Source organism: Suncus etruscus, chromosome X, assembly GCF_024139225.1.
Source record: "Suncus etruscus isolate mSunEtr1 chromosome X, mSunEtr1.pri.cur, whole genome shotgun sequence".
In the NCBI taxonomy this organism is placed as follows: domain Eukaryota; kingdom Metazoa; phylum Chordata; class Mammalia; order Eulipotyphla; family Soricidae; genus Suncus; species Suncus etruscus.
In genome coordinates, this window is record NC_064868.1 from 63,250,662 (window position 1) to 63,268,269 (window position 17,608).

At 36.8% G+C, this 17,608-nt stretch overlaps 1 protein-coding gene, 1 non-coding gene and 1 pseudogene across 2 annotated transcripts in view; all 3 read right to left on the bottom strand.

Annotated features, from left to right (window-relative positions):
* Nucleotides 1–1,887: 1,887 nt before the first annotated feature.
* Nucleotides 1,888–2,019, bottom strand: LOC125999829 (small nucleolar RNA SNORA51). The gene has a single exon (XR_007492295.1). It is a non-coding gene; the product is annotated as a small nucleolar RNA SNORA51 (small nucleolar RNA).
* Nucleotides 2,020–8,637: 6,618 nt separating this feature from the next.
* Nucleotides 8,638–9,308, bottom strand: LOC125999270 (protein FAM3C-like; annotated as a pseudogene).
* Nucleotides 9,309–12,577: 3,269 nt separating this feature from the next.
* Nucleotides 12,578–17,608, bottom strand: part of PHKA1 (phosphorylase kinase regulatory subunit alpha 1) — a 210,960-nt gene continuing 205,929 nt past the window's right edge. The window contains exons 31-32 of the mRNA XM_049767159.1: nt 14,720–14,920; nt 12,578–12,897 (exon numbers count right to left, since the gene is read on the bottom strand). Of these exons, the coding sequence (XP_049623116.1) occupies nt 12,724–12,897; nt 14,720–14,920 (375 nt within the window). The 3' untranslated portion in view covers nt 12,578–12,723. The remainder of the gene's footprint in view (nt 12,898–14,719; nt 14,921–17,608) is intronic.

Genomic DNA, 17,608 nt, shown 5'->3' on the forward strand with positions numbered 1-17,608 from the left:
CAAGAGAGCACTAAAATAGAGACAGATACCCTACTCACAGATTGATAGAATTAACATCATTAACATGACAATATTCCCCAAAGCATTGCCAGATTTAATGCAATACCTTTAAAAATACCCATGAAATTTTTCAAAGTAGATCAAACACTACTGAAATTCATTTGGAACTATAAACACCCATGAATAGCTAGAGCTACCCTTGGAAAAAAGAGTATGGGAAGCATCACTTTCCCAAACTTTAAATTGCATTACAAAGCTATAGTCATTAAAACAGCATAGTATTGGAATAAAGACACACCCTCAGATCAGTGGAATAGACTTGAGTATTCAGAAAATGATCCCCAGACATATAATCAGTTATTATTTGATAAAGAGGCAAGAAATGTAAAATGGAGCATGGAACGCCTCTTCAACAAGTGGTGTTGGGACAACTGGTCAACCACTTGCAAAAAAGCGAACTCAGACCTCCATCTAACACAAAGATCAAATGCAAATGGAATAAAGACCTTGATATTAGACCCCAAACCATAAGGTATTAAGAACAACAGATAGAAAATACTTCATGATATTGAGACTAAAGGCATCATCAAGGAGGAAATAGTACTTCTCAAACAAGTCAAAGCAGATATAAACAGATGGGTTTATACTAAGCTGAGAAGCTTCTGCAATCGCTTCTTGGCCTTTTGGCTAAGATCAAGTGAGAAGCTTCTGCACCTGAAAGGAGATAGAGCCTAGGATACAAAAGCCACCCACTGAATGGGAGAAACTATTCACCCATATCCATCAGATAAGGGACTAATATCAAAAATATACAAGGTATTGATAGAACTTAACAAGAAAAAAATCTATCCCCAACAAAAATGGGGAGAAGAAATGAACTGACACTTCCTCAAAGAAGAAATGGCCAAAAGTCACATGAAAAAAATGCTCCCCATCACTAATCATCATAGAGATGTAAATCAAACCAACTATGAGGTACCATCTCACACCACAGAGACTGGTAGACATCACAAAGAACAAGAACAATCAGTGCTGGCGAGGATGTGGAAAGAAAGGAACGCTCATTCACTGTAGTGGGAATGCCATCTAGTCCAGCCTTTATGGAAAACAATAGGGAGAGTCATCAGAAAAGTGGAAATACCTCTCCTAGGGATATACCCTTGGAAAATAAAAATACAATTCAAAAATGCCTTCCATACACCTGCATTTATTGCAGCATTATTTATAATAGCCAGACTCTGCAAACAACCCAGAGATCCTTCAACAAAGAACGACTAAAAAAACTGGTACATATGCACAATGGAATATTATGCAGCCATCAGCAGAGATGAAGTCATGAAATTTTCCTATATGGGGATGTACATGCATCTATTATACGGAGTGAAGTAAGTCTGAGGTAAAGAGATAGTCACAGAATATTTCACTCTTTCATGGCTTTTTAGAAAAATGAAAGACGTTATTGTAATAATGCCCAGAGACAATAGAATTAAGAAATAAGTCTGAGGTAGAGAGATAGACACAGAATATTTCACTCTTTTATGGCTTTTTAGAAAAATAAAAGACATTATTGTAATAATGCCCAGAGACAATAGAAGTGAGGGCTGGAATTGCCGGAACACATTATGAAGCTCACCACAAAGAGTGGTGAGGTCAGTTAGAAAAATAAATATACTGACAACTATGGTGACAATGTCACTGATTGAGAAAATTAGAATGCCTGTCTCGAATTCATGTGGCACCTGGGATGAAATTGGGGACATTGGTAATGGGAATATTGCACTGGTGAAGGGGGGTGTTATTTTTTATGACTGAAACCCAATTACAATGATGTTTGTAATCAAGGTGCTTAAAGAAAGATAATATTTTTAAAAATATGTGAAGGTTTTTTTTTGTCTCACCATTCAAATACAGACCAGGCAAAGGACCTGGTTTAAGGTGTATATGGGAAGCATTTACTGTACATCCTCTTTCTATACAGTCAGTGTAAAGAACACAGCCTGTGGTAAGCGTTGGGAGGCCTTATCTTTTCTTTTCTTTTTCTTCATTTTTTAATTTACTTAAACATCTTGATTACATAAATGATTGTGATTAGGTTTCAGTCATGTAAAGAACCCCCCCCTTCACCAGTGCAACATTCCCACCACCAATATCCCAAATCTCCCTCCATCCCACCACACCCCCACCTGTACTCCAGACAGGCTTTCCCTTTCCCTCATTCATTCACATGATTATGGTAGTTCTCTGTGTAGTTATTTCTATAGCGTATTCACCAATCTTGGTGGTGAGCTTCATGAAGTGAGCTGGAAATTCCAGCCCTCCTCTCATCTCTGAGGATTGTTACAAAAGTGACTTTTATTTTTCTTAAAACCCATAGATGAGTGAGACTATTCTGCATCTCTCTCTCCCTCTGACTTATTTCACTCAGAATTATAGATTCCATGTACATCCATGTATAGGAAAATTTCATGACTTCATCTCTCCTGAAGGCTGCATAATATTCCATTGTGTATATGTACCATGGTTTCTTTAGCCATTCGTCTGTTGAAGGGCATCTTGGTTGTTTCCAGAGCCTGGCTATTGTGAATAGTACTGCAATAAATATAGGTGTGAGGAAGGGGTTTTTGTATTGTATTCTTGTGTTCCTAGGGTATATGCCTAGGAGTGGAATAGCCAGGTTGAATGGGAGCTCAATTTCCAGTTTTTGGAGGAATCTCTATATCGCTTTCCGTAGAGGTTGGACTAGACGGCATTGCCACCAGCAGTGGATAGGAGTTTCTTTAGTCCACATCCCCACCAGCACTGATTGTTCTCATTCTTTGTGATGTGTGCCAAACATTGTGGTGTGAGATGGTCTCTCATCATTGTTTTGATTTGCATCTCCCTGATAATCAGTGATGAGGAGCAGTTTTTTCATGTGCCTTTTGGCCACTTGTATTTAATTTTTATCAAAGTGCTGTTCATTTCTTCTCCCCATTTTTTGATGGGATTAGATGTTTTTTTCTTGTAAATTTCTGTCAGTGTCCTCTATATTTTGGAGATTATCCCCATATCTGATGGGTATTGGGTGAATAGTTTCTCCCACTCAGTGGGTGGCTTTTATATCCTGGGCATTATTTTTTTTGAGGTGCAGAAGCTTCTCAGCTTAATGTACTCCCATCTATTATCTCTGCTTCCAATTGTTTGGAAAGTGCAGTTTCCTCCTTGAAGATGCCTTTAGTCTCAATGTCATGGAGTGTTTTACCTACGTGTTGCTCTATATACCTTATAGTATAAGATCTGATATCATGGTCTTTAATCCATTAGGATTTTACCTTTGTACATGATGTTAACTGGGGGTCTATGTTCGCTTTTTTGCAAGTGGCTAACCAGTTCTGCCAGCACCACTTGTTGAAGAGATTTTCCCTTAGGATTTCTTGCTCCTTTGTCAAAAATTAGGTGATTGTATGTCTGGGGAACGTTCTCTGAGAACTCAAGCCTATTCCACTGATCTGAGGGTTTGTCTTTATTCCAATATCATGCTGTTTTGATAACTATTGCTTTGTAGTACAGTTTAAAGTTGGAGAAAGTAATGCCTCCCATACTCCATTTCCCTAGGAGTACTTTAGCTATTCAAGGGTGTTTATTGTTCCAGATGAACTTCATAAGTGTTTGATCCACTTCTTTGAAGAATGTCATGGGTGTCTTTAGAGGAATCGCATTAAATCTGTACAATGCTTTGAGGAGTATTGCCCTTTTAATGATGTTAATCCTGCCAATCCATGAGCATGGTATGTGTTTCCATTTCCATGTGTCCTCTCTTATTTTTTGGAGCAGGGCTTTATATTTCTCTTTGTATAGGTCCTTCACGTCTTTGGTCAAGTTGACTCCAAGATATTTGAGTTTGTGTGGCACTATTGTGAATGGGATTGCCTTCCTGACTTCCATCTCTTCCCTATCATTATTGGTGTATAAAAAGGCCAGTGATTTCTGTAGGTTGATTTTGTAGCCTGCAACTTTGCTATATGAATCTATTGTTTCTGGGAGCTTTTTGGTAGAGTCTTTAGGGTTTTATAAGTAGAATATCATGTCATCTGCAAACAATGAGAGCTTGACTTCTTCCTTTCCTATCTGGATGCCCTTAATATCTTTTTCTTGCCTGATCGCTATACCAAGTACTTCCAGTACTATGTTGAACAGGAGTGGTGAGAGCGGACAGCCTTGTCTTGTACCAGAATTTAGAGGAAAGGCTTTTTAGTTTTTCTCCATTGAGGATAATATTTGCCATTGGCTTGTGGTAGATGGCTTCAACTAGATTGAGAAAGGTTCCTTCCATTCCCATCTTGCTGAGAGTTTTGATCAAGGATGGGTGTTGGACCTTATCAAATGCTTTCTCTGCATCTATTGATATGATCATGTGATTTTTATTTTTCTTGTTGTTGATGTTGTGTATGATGTTGATAGATTTACGGATGTTAAACCATCCTTGCATTCCTGGGATGAAACCTACTTGGTCATAGTGTATGATCTTCTTGATGATGCATTGGATCCTATTTGCCAGGATTTTGTTGAAGATCTTTGCATCTGCATTCATCAGGGATATTGGTCTGTAATTTTCATTTTTGGCAGCTTCTGTCTGGTTTAGGTATCAAGGTGATGTTGGCTTCATAAAAGCTGTTTGGGAGTATTCCCATTTTTTCAATTTCATGGACGAGCTTGGCTAGGATTCGTAGTAGCTCTTCTTGAAAGATTTGAAAAAATTCATTAGGAAATCCATCTGGGCCTGGGCTTTTCTTTTTGGGCAGATGTTTGATTACAGTTTCAATTTCCTCCATAGTGATGGGGGTGTTTAGATATGCTACATCTTCCTTATTTAAATGTGGAAGGTTATAAGTGTCCAAGAATTTTTCCATTTCTTCTAGGTTCTCATGTTTAGTAGCATAAAGTTTCTCAAAGTAGTCCCTGATGACCCTTTAGATCTCTGCAATATCTGTCGTGATCACCCCTTTTCATTTCTAATACAGGTTATCAGATTTCTCTCTCTCTCTTTCTTTGTGAGTTTTGCCAATGGTCTATCAATCTTGTTTATTTTTTCAAAGAACCAACTTCTGCTTTCGTTGATCTTTCAGATAGTAGTTTTGTTTTCCACTTCATTGAGTTCTGCTTTCAGCTTTGTTATTTCCTTCTGTCTCCTATTTTTGGTTCCTTTTGTTGGTCATTTTCTAATTTCTTTAGCTGCGTCATTAAGTTATTCAGGTATGCCCCTTCTTCCTTCCTGATGTGTGCTTCTAGAGGTATAAATTTTCCTCTCAGGACTGCTTTTGCTGTGCTCCATAGATTCTGGCCATTTGTGCTTTCATTATCATTTGTTTCCAGGAAAGTTTTGATTTCCTTTTTGATTTCATCTCGGATCCACTGGTTGTTCAGTAGCAGGGTGTTTAATTTCCAATTGTTAAAGTTATTCTTCTGTGTGGCTTTGTAGTTCACAAATAATTTCAGAGCCTTGTGGTCAGCAAAGGTAGCCTGCAAGATTTCAATCCTCTTGATTTTATGGAGGTATTTTTTATGTGTCAGCATGTAGTCTATTCTGGAGAATGACTCATGTACATTGGAAAAGAATGTGTATCCAGTTTTTTTTGGGATGGAGTGTCCTGTATATATCTACTAGTCCTCTTTCTTCCATAACTCTTTTCAGGGCTAGTATGTTTTTGTTGGGTTTCAATCTGGTTGACCTATCAAGTGTTGATAGGTCTGTGTTGAGGTCTCGCACAATTATTGTGTTATTATTGATTTTTTTTTCAGATTTGTCAGTAATTGTATTAATTTGCTGGTCTCTCATTGGGTGCATATATGTTTAATAGTCTGATTTCTTCCTGTTGCACATATCCCTTGATTAGTACATAGTGTCCATCTTTGTCCCTTACCACTTTTCTGAGTATAAAGTTGGTGTCATCAGATATTAATATGGCCACCCCAGCTTTTTTGAGGGTGTTGTTTGATTGGATGATTTTCCTCCAGCCTTTGATTTTGAGTCTATGTTTGATATGTCTATTCAGATGTGTTTCTTGTAGGCAGCAGAACGTTGGATTCATCTTTTTGACCCATTTTGCCACTCTGTGTCTTTTAGTTGGTGAATTTAGTCCATTGACATTGATGGAGATGATTGTCATAGGATTTAATGTCATCTTTGTCGATAAGTTTGCTGTGTTTGTTGGTCTCTCTTGTCTTAGAGTAGACCTTTCAGTTTTTCCTTTAAGGCTAGTTTTTCATCTGTGAAGTTTCTGAGCTGTTGTTTATCCATGAAGCTATGTATCCTTCCTTCAAACCTGAACGTGAGTTGGGCTGGGTGCAGTATTCTCGGTGAGGCATTCATTTCATTTAGTCTTGTCACAATATCCCACTACTGTCTTCTGGCCTTGAGAGTTTCCTGTGACATGTCTGCTGTAAGTCTTAGGGATGCTCCTTTGAATGTAATTTCCTTTTTTGATCTTGCTGCTTTCAGTATTCTATATCTGTGGGATTTGTCATTGTAACGAGGATGTGTCTTGTGGTGTTTTTCTTTGGGTCTCTTTTTGCTGGTACTCTTCAGGCATGCAGGATTTGATTGCATGTAGTCTTTAACTCTGGGAGTATCTCTTTGATGATGTCTTTGACAGTTGATTCTTCCTTGAGATCTCTTTCCTGGGTTTCTTGGACTCCAATGATTCTTATGTTGTTTCTGTTGAGTTTATCACAGACTTCTATTTTCATCTGTTCGCATGCCTTGAGTACTTTTTTCATTGCCTGTTCGTTTGTCTTAAGGTTCTTTTCCAATTTCTTCTGTTCTGTTGAGTTTTTCTGCATCACATCTTCCAGTACTCTGATACCCTGTTGGCGAAGCTATCCATTGAGTTTTTCAGTTGAGCAACCGTGTTTTTCAGATCTGTTATTTCAGTTTGAAGTTTTCTGATTTCTGTCTTTGTGTTCTCTTCAGATCGATGTATGCTTTTTTTGAGTTCTTTGAACATATTCCATATTTCTATTCTAAACTCCTTATCTGAGAGGTTAATCAGGTTGTTGGAATTTATTAGGTCATCCGAGCTTTTGTCTTCATTCTCTGTGGATGGTGTTTGCCTGTGAGGTTTCCCCATTGTCACGCTTATAGTGTGGTTTTTCCTGTGTGTTGTGGTGGGGTTCATTGGTTAGAAAGAGTGCACGCTTTCTAAGGCCACACTCTTTTGCTTCCTGTAGTTGACAGTTTTTGGGGGTGCACTCCCTAGGCCTCTGAGGAAATCTTCAGTGATTCAGAAGCACAGGAAGACAGGCACAGGCAGGAGAAATTTCCCTTGAAGTCCTCAGAGTGAACAAAGGCACAGCAGGGCGGAGTCTCCACGGCCAGAGACCTTAGCTTATTGGACAGCGACCCCCGCTGCCAGAATGTACTTACTGGGTGGCTTCAAAACAGAATTTTTGGGGGTGTGCTCCCTAGGCCTCTGAGGAAATCTTCAGGGATTCAGAAGCACAGGCAGACAGAAATATGTGAAGTTTTAAAAATTTCATAACATGTATTGTCTGTGAGTTAAATTGAGTTTGAGGAAAGAAATGTTATCACATTTCTGTTAATATTTAAGAAATTGCTGAATAGCTTCAATCTTGGTTTATACTAAAATAAGAAATACTGATTTTATATTTTTTACACAAGTGATGTAACAAATTATTTCAAAAGTTAAGTGCTTTTTATTGTAAATGAACTTATTCATTAATCTTCTTATGTTTTCAATGCACAAAGCACAATAGGTATCTAATGCCCTAAAACAAGCAAATAGAAAACCTCATGTCATTCAGGGAACATTTGAAATTAAAATGAGATATCCTATATTTTTATGTACAAATGAGAATAAAATCATTCTGAGACATATACAAAGGACTTTTTAATGTTATAAGTAATCTCAGTAATTAAAACTTTTCTAAATCCATTTTTATATTTTCAAATCAAAATTAATTTTACGATATTATATGTATTTCTTAGCTTGAAATAAAGATCATTGTGACATTGAAGCCTGATTTTCTCCAAGTCATTTGGTCACTTCTGCTTTTATTTAAGTAAGAAAACTATATGCCAGTATATCTACTGACATGGTTTCCTTAAATGATATAATTAGGTTGTAGAAGTGATCTGGCCTTGTCCCCTACTTTTATGGTGTTTCCACCTCCAGCCTCATTTCTAAAATTTCTCACACAAAATTAAGTTATTCTCATTGTTAACACAAAACCCATAAGGTATATCCTGAATGCCATCTAACCTTATATACTTATTATGTATATTATTAACAAAAGAATTCTATCGTGATTTTTATTTCTTTTTGTGTACATGTTATTTAATTTCTTGATGTACTTAGCAAGGAAGAGAAGACTAAGAAAAGAGGTACATCAGGGAAGTCAGACAGTAATTCAACATTACACATACAACTAGCACTCTCAGGAAAATATACTCAAGATATGGTTTGATGATTTACTCATTTTAAAATATGTACAAAGATATCTATTTACATTAGAAATAAATCATTTTAATTATTAAAAGAAAATACACGATGATGTTTGTCCACATAGGATGGCTGCATGCTCTTAAAATATTTACAGTTTCACATTGAGCAGAGTGCAGATCATTCCATTTTCTTCACATCAGTTTTGCTTCTGGGGGATGCATCCTTCCATTTCTACAACTTCAGGCCATCCTTTGTATTTGTTAGTATCCTCATTGTTCTTTATGTGCTGCTTAAAAGTTGGACTTAATTCCTATCTCACCACAGAAGATCCAGTTTTCTCTGAATCTGAGACTATTAATAGGTGTACTCCCAATGAGTAGCTGGCTTCATTGTTGAGTTTGGTCGCTTTCATCATATATTCCCATTAAGACTATTGTTCTACCTTGTACAAGCTTCGGAAATTCAATAAATGGGATTACATCTCCTTCTCACATGTCAAAATATTTAGTGTCTATTAGTTGGCCTCTTTTTCCATTTACCAAGGCATAATTGATCTCTCTTCCAAAATTATTGTTAACACCACCACTCATTAATACCTGATCTTCCAGGCAGATGTTGGGTTCCAAAGTATTGGCTGCTTCACCTGCCATTTTGAAGGTATAATGCTTCTCAGGGCAAGCTTTTAAAATTCCACATTTATATCTGGGAGGTTTTGTAGAATGTGCAGCTGTGCCCAATGCTGACACTACAAATTGATTTCCTAAACTTGCATCTATTTTTATTTCAAATACTTTAGAAATAACACAAATTGTGAGTAAAAAATACTGCCACAGCTACCATCAACTTTGCAGCACCTGCTACCCTCATTTTTGGTTTCCAAGCATTTTCATTATATATGATCCAAAGTGACCAGAAAGAAGCCAGCTCACCATTGAGCCGCCTCCTGCTTCCCTGCAGTCAACGGGTTTTATGCATATGACATTCCAATACTATACCCACCATCAGAGTGTCATCACTTTCCACCATCACTGAGAAACCCCTCCTTTTCCCTCCCAGCTAAATTTAGATCATAGACAAACTCATCAAAGGGTTTTTGGCCATTTTTTTATTTCACTACTATAGTTTCTTAACTATGAGATTAAGAAGCCTCTGCATCACAAAATAAACAATGACTAGACTAAAATGACACTATAAGAAAAGAAAATAATAATGGAAGAAAATATTTGCCTACCACTCATCTGACAGAGGATTAAAATCAATATATTTATTTGAATTTAATGGTCTCCATTTTACTGAGTATGCATTTACATCATAATACTTTGCTACATATATTCTATAAATGCTAAATAACATGCATTACATTATCTTGCTTTGACCTAATTAAAGAACTTTGATTCTACCATAGAAATAAACATGATAGATTAAAAGTAACCATAAAATGAACTCCAATAATAAAACACAAAATATTACACACTGAAATTGGAAATTCTGGTTTTTATTCTAGATTATTTCCGAAAGTCCAATATGTCTTTTAGTATCTTAAAACACACAAAATATAAATTGTTTTTGAATAACTTAAAACTAACCAGATTGTGGTGTACCCTAAGACCCACCCATTTCTGGGAGGGGTCTGAACCGGATAGTAGGTGTAACTTTACCTGCAAGCCCCTCCCATTCCTGGGAGGGGTTTGGAAAAAGGTAGATAAGGCTGGGACCAAGGGAATTCGGCCCTTTTGGCTTTTTTGCTCTTTGCCCCTTTTGCCGTTTCTCTCTTGGCCCGGCTTGGCTTCCTGGCTTTTGGATCTTTGGGCCGCATGGAGCCCAAAGGGAAGATGGCTAACAGGAGATAAGATGCAGGGCTAGCAAAATATAGCTGAATGCTTAAAAGGTTAACATAGGCCACACACCTGTGGTGGCTAGGGCATAAATAAAGATGATTCTTCCTGATGGCCTGCGTGTGAGTGAGTCTTGATTACGCCGACTACCTGGGCCTGGAACTTGCCAGCTGGATGGGGGATGAAGCCACGTGGCTGGGGCCTAAGCACAAAGGCCTCCATCCACCGCAAACCAGCACCATCGTTAATTATTTCATGCTACACCAGATATGAAGTGAGTTTCTGTAAAAGGTGATTTAAAAGCAGTACTATGAGAATAGCACAGTGAAAGACAATTTGCCAAAATTCAGAGAAATGCATTCATCAGTCAGTTCAGGAAAATTAATGTGGAAAAGCATAGTGGTCTTCATCCAAGTCACTCAATAGTCACCCAAAGTTGTGCATACTTGCACCCAGTGAAAATACTATTTCAGTACAGGTTGTGGTCATAAGAATCACATAATCAGGAAGCAACTTACTGTGTATTTTAATTTCATTCAAGGGAATAACTAAAAAGGTTAGTCAACTTCTCGTTGTGTGCATTATCTACTTTCTATTACCCTATATATAATGCTTCCTTATTCACAGACTCATAAGACAGCTATTGATTGGTTAAAATTTATTATTTAAGATAATCACTTATCCCTGTCTCCATCTTTGGAAAAATCATTGCCAGTCCCCACAAATAGGAGGGAACTGAAAGGACTAACATGGGAAGTTAATTAAGTGAAAATAGTGAATTAGCCACGTCTACAGAGAAATAGGGGGAAGTTAATTGTTATGAATTGAAAGTTTGTGTATCTCCACATTTCTAATGTTAATTTGTTAATCCCCAACATTATGGTATTTAGAGTTAGGGGCCTTTAGAAGGTAATTAGGATGATATTATGTAAAGAAGGCAAAGCTTCCCCCTACAATAGGATTTATCTGCTTATAAAAAGGAGAGACCAAAGCTCTTCTGTGGTGACACAACAAGAAGAGGGTTTCATGCAAACTGAAAACAGGACCCTTACAAGAACTCCTGAATCTGTTGGTATCTCAATCCTGTATTTACCAGGCTCCTGAATCATGGAAAATAAATGGCTTGGTATTTTAGTATAGCTTCCCAAACTGACTAAAACGGAAAGTCAGGAAAAACAACCTTCACATGGGACAAGAAGAAAGGACTTCACGATTCTTCCACTAATCTTTGTGCGTCAGCTTGACAATATAGTCAGACCTTCTTCGAACATGCAACACTTGTAACTTGTAACATGCTAAACGATTGCATCAAATACATATACATACATACATATAAAGTGACTTATTTTTAGAAAAACTTTCATGTATGCTTAACTATATACAAAAATACAGTTATTTATACAGATTACAACATATACATGTATCTGAGTACTAAAACCAGGAACTGAAAATGTAAATGAAAAAGTTTACAAACAGATTGGAGGGCAGGGAATTAGGGAGAAGATTGCATAATTTAGTAAGGAAGTGAGAAAGATCCTGGTGAGCATAAGGCAAAAACTGGTCAGTGGAGCAGCTATAGATTTAATTATTGGACTGCTTTTTGCCAAAAACAGAGGCTTTGATTATATGAAATATGTGTTGGATCACTCTCCAGAAGTATGAACTGGGTGCCCAAGGCTATCCACTTTTGATTCTTTCCCTTAGATATTATTAGACACTAACCACAGATCTTCTCTTCTTTTAAAATCATCTCTAGTTCCCTTTCTCTGGATTATTATATTTTCAATCTGAACACATCTGAACACCAACAATCTTCATAAAATATGATTTAAGTATCAATACATGTACCTTTCTTGATACTTCACCGCAGAGAGTAAGAATTAAATCTAGTAATGACAGTATGACTGATGACATAGAAAGGAGTTGTGAGTCTACTCAGAATAAGGCCACATGTTAATACAAAACAGATCTATCTTTTTCAAAGATAAGGCATTTAGGATACAATTTCTAATATTCAGAAGCATAAAATCCAATCATTTTGATTTTTCTTACTTAGTAAAGTTTTAATTCTCCCATCTAAACATACAATGGAGCCATATAAGTAAAACCAAACTTCATGAATAAGTTATTGATAGTACCTTATTCCCAGAAAGGGAGTTAGAAAACTAAGTTTGTAACAGACCTAGGTAATACAAATACATACATGCAAACCTTCATGGATTATGAAAAGATAGTTTCCCACAATGAAACACCTGTGAAAACCTAAGTCTCTAGGTGATGATTCACTTTTTCAAAACAGCTAGTTTACCAGTAAAGTTTACTTTATGGAGAGATAGGATTAATGGGGCATCATGGGAGTGATCAGGTAATCACATTTCAGTCATATACAATCAACTAAGGCAGAGAACAGCTTTCAAAAGCTTCCCAGCAGTCAAGACTCAATGGTCTCATTGCATGGCACATATACTGTGGGGCAGAAATTCCTGCATGTAGGTGGCAGCTGCCTTGGAGAGGTAGGTCATGGTGCCAAACCTGCCACTAGGTGCGCTGTCATACAGAAGAGTACAGATGCCAGATGCAGGATCCTTTGCCAACATGGTATCATCTGCTCCAAGGGTTTTCTATTTGTTTTAAAGGTAGGAAAACACAGAGGAAAGGAAAAGTTACTAATCCTACTAATTTAAATTCTGATTAGGATAACTCAAATCATCCCTCCACTCCCACGACCAACTATCAACTGGACCCTATAATTTCTAGTCAGGAAAGGATTGAAGTTATATGCAAAATCAGAATATGAGTTCCTAATACATCAACTATTTACTAGATCTCCAGCTCATCAAATTGTTTTTTAAAGATTATTTTGAATTTTTCTGTTAAAATAAATTTTGAAAGGTAAAATTTGAACAGTGCTCATTAAAAGTTAAAAGTTAGGGGCCAGAAAGATAGCATGGAGGTAAAGCATTTGCCTTGCATGCAGAATGTCAGTGGTTCGAAACCCGGCATCCCATATGGTCCCCTGAGCTTGCCCAGAGCGATTTCTGAGTGTAGAACCAGGAGTAACCCCTGAGAACTGCCGAGTGTGATCCAAAAAAAAGTTAAAAATTAATGAATTACAGACCACTTTCAAGGAACTTTGGTCCAAATCATGTCAATACTATGGATTTTAGTGTATATTATTGTATTATTACTAAGTCAAATAACTTTAAATAGACACATAAATGACCCAAGCTAGAGACTACACCTAAAAAAGAATTACATTTTGAAGTCAGAGAAACATGACAGGGATTAAGACACTTGACTTGAATGTAGCTGACTCCAGTTCAATAGCAGGCATTGATTGCTGTCTTAGCATTGCCAGGAGTGACTCCTGAGCACACAGCCAAGTGTAGTCTTTGAGTAGCATTGTGTGAATCAATTCTCCTTCTCAAAAATGTATAATACTTTTTGATATAGACTATATACATTTTAGAATATTTAAAATTAGTACTGTTGTAGAAAATCTTAGACAACATTAATTTCTTTTCCATGCTTCTGTAGGACCTAATAAAATGAAAGATCTGCTGCAAACCTTGGAGATTTTTTGTGATTGGGGACATACCCAGTATCATTCAGGGGTTACTCCTGGCTATGCACTAAGAAATCACAACTGGAAGACTCAGGGGGATCATATGGAATGCTGAGGATTCAACCCAGGTCAACTGCATGCAAGGCAAGTGCCCTACCCATTGTGGTATTGCTCTGACCCCACACAGAAAAGTTTTTTAAGACTTTGAAAAATAGTGTGCATTTTCAAAATGTGGATATTTCCTTAAAATTCTTATCAAGAAAATAATAAAAATATTAACTTAAAAATTGTATTAATGGACCAAAGAGAAAGTACAGGAGTAAAGTACTTGCCTTGCATGTATCAGTCTTAGATTTTATCCCTAGCATCACATTATGGTCCTAAAAGCACTGCCAGGAGTGATTCCTTAGTGTACAAACAGGAGTAAGTGATGGGAATGCTGAGTGTAGCTTTAAGTTAAAACAAATAAAAATGTTTTATTTATTTAATCAATAAGTAATATAGGTAATGAGGGAAAGCAAAAATAAACCCAAACCAATATTCTCTTTTCTTTAATGGTCCAGAAGATATAATATTATCCAATAACTCATATTAAGCTCTTCTCACTGTAAAAGAAGTTTGATAAGAAGTTTGAGATACAATGAAGTGCGTAAAAGTCTTTCTTGAGTTCCAGTCAACTTATCTAACACAACCCTCAAATGTGGTAAAAGATTCCAATAGCTACGTAATCTGAAGAGAGCTTAGAGCCACTTTAATGGTTGCCAGGAAAAAGTTAATGTGCAGAAGGCACAGGTAAGTCACCTTAGTTTCATGAAAATCTCTTAATGCTAATTTGGTTAGTATTAGATATTCTCTGAGAAAATAACAGTTTTACCTACCTGTTCTTGAAGGAACAAGTCATTGGCAATATGCACTATCTTTTCCACAGCAATGATGCTTCCAATGCTATGAATTTCAATATCTGCTAACATGGTAAGAACAAGGATGGCTTCAACTAGAAGCTGGCGGTACTCTGGCTGAGGTACACGATTCAGGACAGACTCCACATGAACAGAGAATTTAATCTCGCCTGGGGTCATCTGTAATTTAGGAAAAGAATGCCATTTTCTAAAATCTATCATCCAAGAGTCATCAATCACCTATTCTAAAAGACAGTAAAAAATTTCCAAACAGAACCAAACTTGGGCCTGAGAGATAGTAGTAAAGCATGTATGGAGCTTCCTTGTTTTGCACAAGGCCAATCAAGGTTGTTTACCTAGTAACACATATGATTCCTCAAGCCCTGCCAGGAGTGACCCATGAGTACATAGGTAGAAAGGAGTAAGCCCTGAGTATAACCAGATGAACAGCTGTTTCTCCCCAGCACCCCTGCTTAAAAAGACCAGAAAACAAACAACAACAACAACAACAACAAAACGACAAAGCACTGTAGCCAAGAGTGCTGCTTTGGTTCCCCTTTAAAGTAATTAAGTGAATAAATCAGTTTTTATGTAACTAAACTTGGCAGTACAAAATAATTAAAAGTATCATTGCCCTTTAATCCATAATCCCAATTCTGGGAGTGTATCTGAAGAAAATAATTCAATAGAAAATAACAATGTGCAAGAGTGTTTAAAACAATATTTGTCACAAGAAATATTTTATCTTGGAAGTGGTTCCCTAAATCATGGCATTTCATGGTATAGCATTATGAGTATAGATTTTACTCACCTAAGAGAATAAATGACTAAAAGTCAAAGAAAAATCTAAGGATAACTTAGATTATATAACACAAGATATTGTGTATCCATAATGATAGAAATAACAAGAAACATGTATATACTGATATATTAACAAGGGAATTAAGAAATTCAAAGTTTGAAGACATATATCAAAACAGTCTTCGAGGATGGAGCACCAATGGCAAGAACTTTAGCATCAAACATAAACAAATGGGACTACATCAAACTAAAAAGCTTCTGCATGGCGAAAGAAACCCTACTTAGTACAAGAAGACAGTTAACTGAATAGGAAAAAATCTTTGCACTCAACATGTAAGATAATGGGCTGATATCTAGAATATATAAAGCTCTCAGAAAGCCGAGCCCCACAAATCTAAGAAAACCATAGAAAACTGGGGAGACTAAATGAATAGACACTTCTCCAAGGAAGACTGAAAGATTGCCAACAAACACATAAAACATGCTCACCTTTAGGGAAATCCAAATCAAGACAACAATGAGGTACCACCTTACACCAGTGAGGATGGCTCACATAAAAAATAATGGGAACAATCTAGGTTGGCGAGGATGTGGTACGAAGGGAACTCTCATCCACTGCTGGTGGGAATACCCCCTAGTTCAACCCCTATAGAAAACAGTCTGAAGAGTGCTCAAGGAACTCAGAATTGAGCTGCCTTTTGACCCAGCAATTGTTCTCCTAGGTATGTACCTTCAAGTCGGAAAGTCATTCATCCCAAAGTATGTATGTACCCCACTATTTATCGCAGCACTCAGTATAATAGCCAAGGTTTGGAACCAACCTCGATGTCCAACAACAGACAAGTGGATCATGAAGATGTGGTATCTATACATAATGAAATACTACATAGCAGTTAGAAATAATACAATCATAGACTTTATAGCAATGTCGATGGATCTAGAAAATATTATGTTAAATGAAGTAAGCCAGAAGGCTAAAAATAAACACAGAATGATAGCACTATTCTGGAGTACCTAGAATATACACCATATATGCAAGCGATACTCCATGATCAAATAACAGGTTTTAACAAGATAGAAACTCCAAACACTGTAATTGTCAATATATACTGGAGAGTAGTGCCCTAAACAAGTGGAAGAGGAACACAAAGCCTCAACTACACATTATACCATAAAGAAACCAGCAACAGCATAAACAACAGCATAGAGAGAACTGGTATGTAACCAGCCTTTTACTACAAAGGCCCATAATAATATCTTAGGGAGCTTATACAGGATTACAGGTAAAGAATACGATGAGAATTCAATGTCTCCAACGAAAGCAGTTTATAACAATATGTTTTAATGCCTTAATCTTACTATATTTAAAATAACCTCTCAGCTTTTCTGTCCACAGGGGTTCTTGGATACAAAGGATGGAAAACCTAAGGTGACACCTCGGTGCTCAGTCACACTAGATACCATACTCAACTTGCATCATAAAAATGTCTGATAAAACTCTTTAGCATACCCTTTTTCTCTAGATTATGCCCTCTTTTAGGACCTGAAGCATGTGACCAGCTAGACCACTGAAGCAGCAACTGTGACTCTCAGACTTATACTACAGGGCCTACTCATCGAACACGTCCAAGCAAACTAACATTCCCTTGCTCTTTTCCCCTCTCTTTTCACTACTTTTTTTCCTTTTTTTCTTCTACCTTTTCCTCCTCACTATCATCATTTCAATTCATGTCAAATGAAAACCAAACTGTTACCTCCTCTTTAGGAAAGGAAAGTTGATATATAAGGTGCTGCAGACCATACTGCATAGGGTAAACACCTATATAGATAGACCTCACTAACACATTGTTTAGTACTTGAGATGCAAAACCTATATGTATCCAAAAGTTGATATATTTATTGTTCTTCTTCTTCTTGTTATTCTTCTTGTTGTTCTTCTTCTTGTTCTTCTTGTTCTTGTTCTTGTTTTTCTTCTTCTTGTTCTTCTTGTTCTTGTTCTTGTTCTTCTTCTTCTTCTTCTTAAATTATGATTAATTAATGATTATTAAATGATTAAATTAAATGATG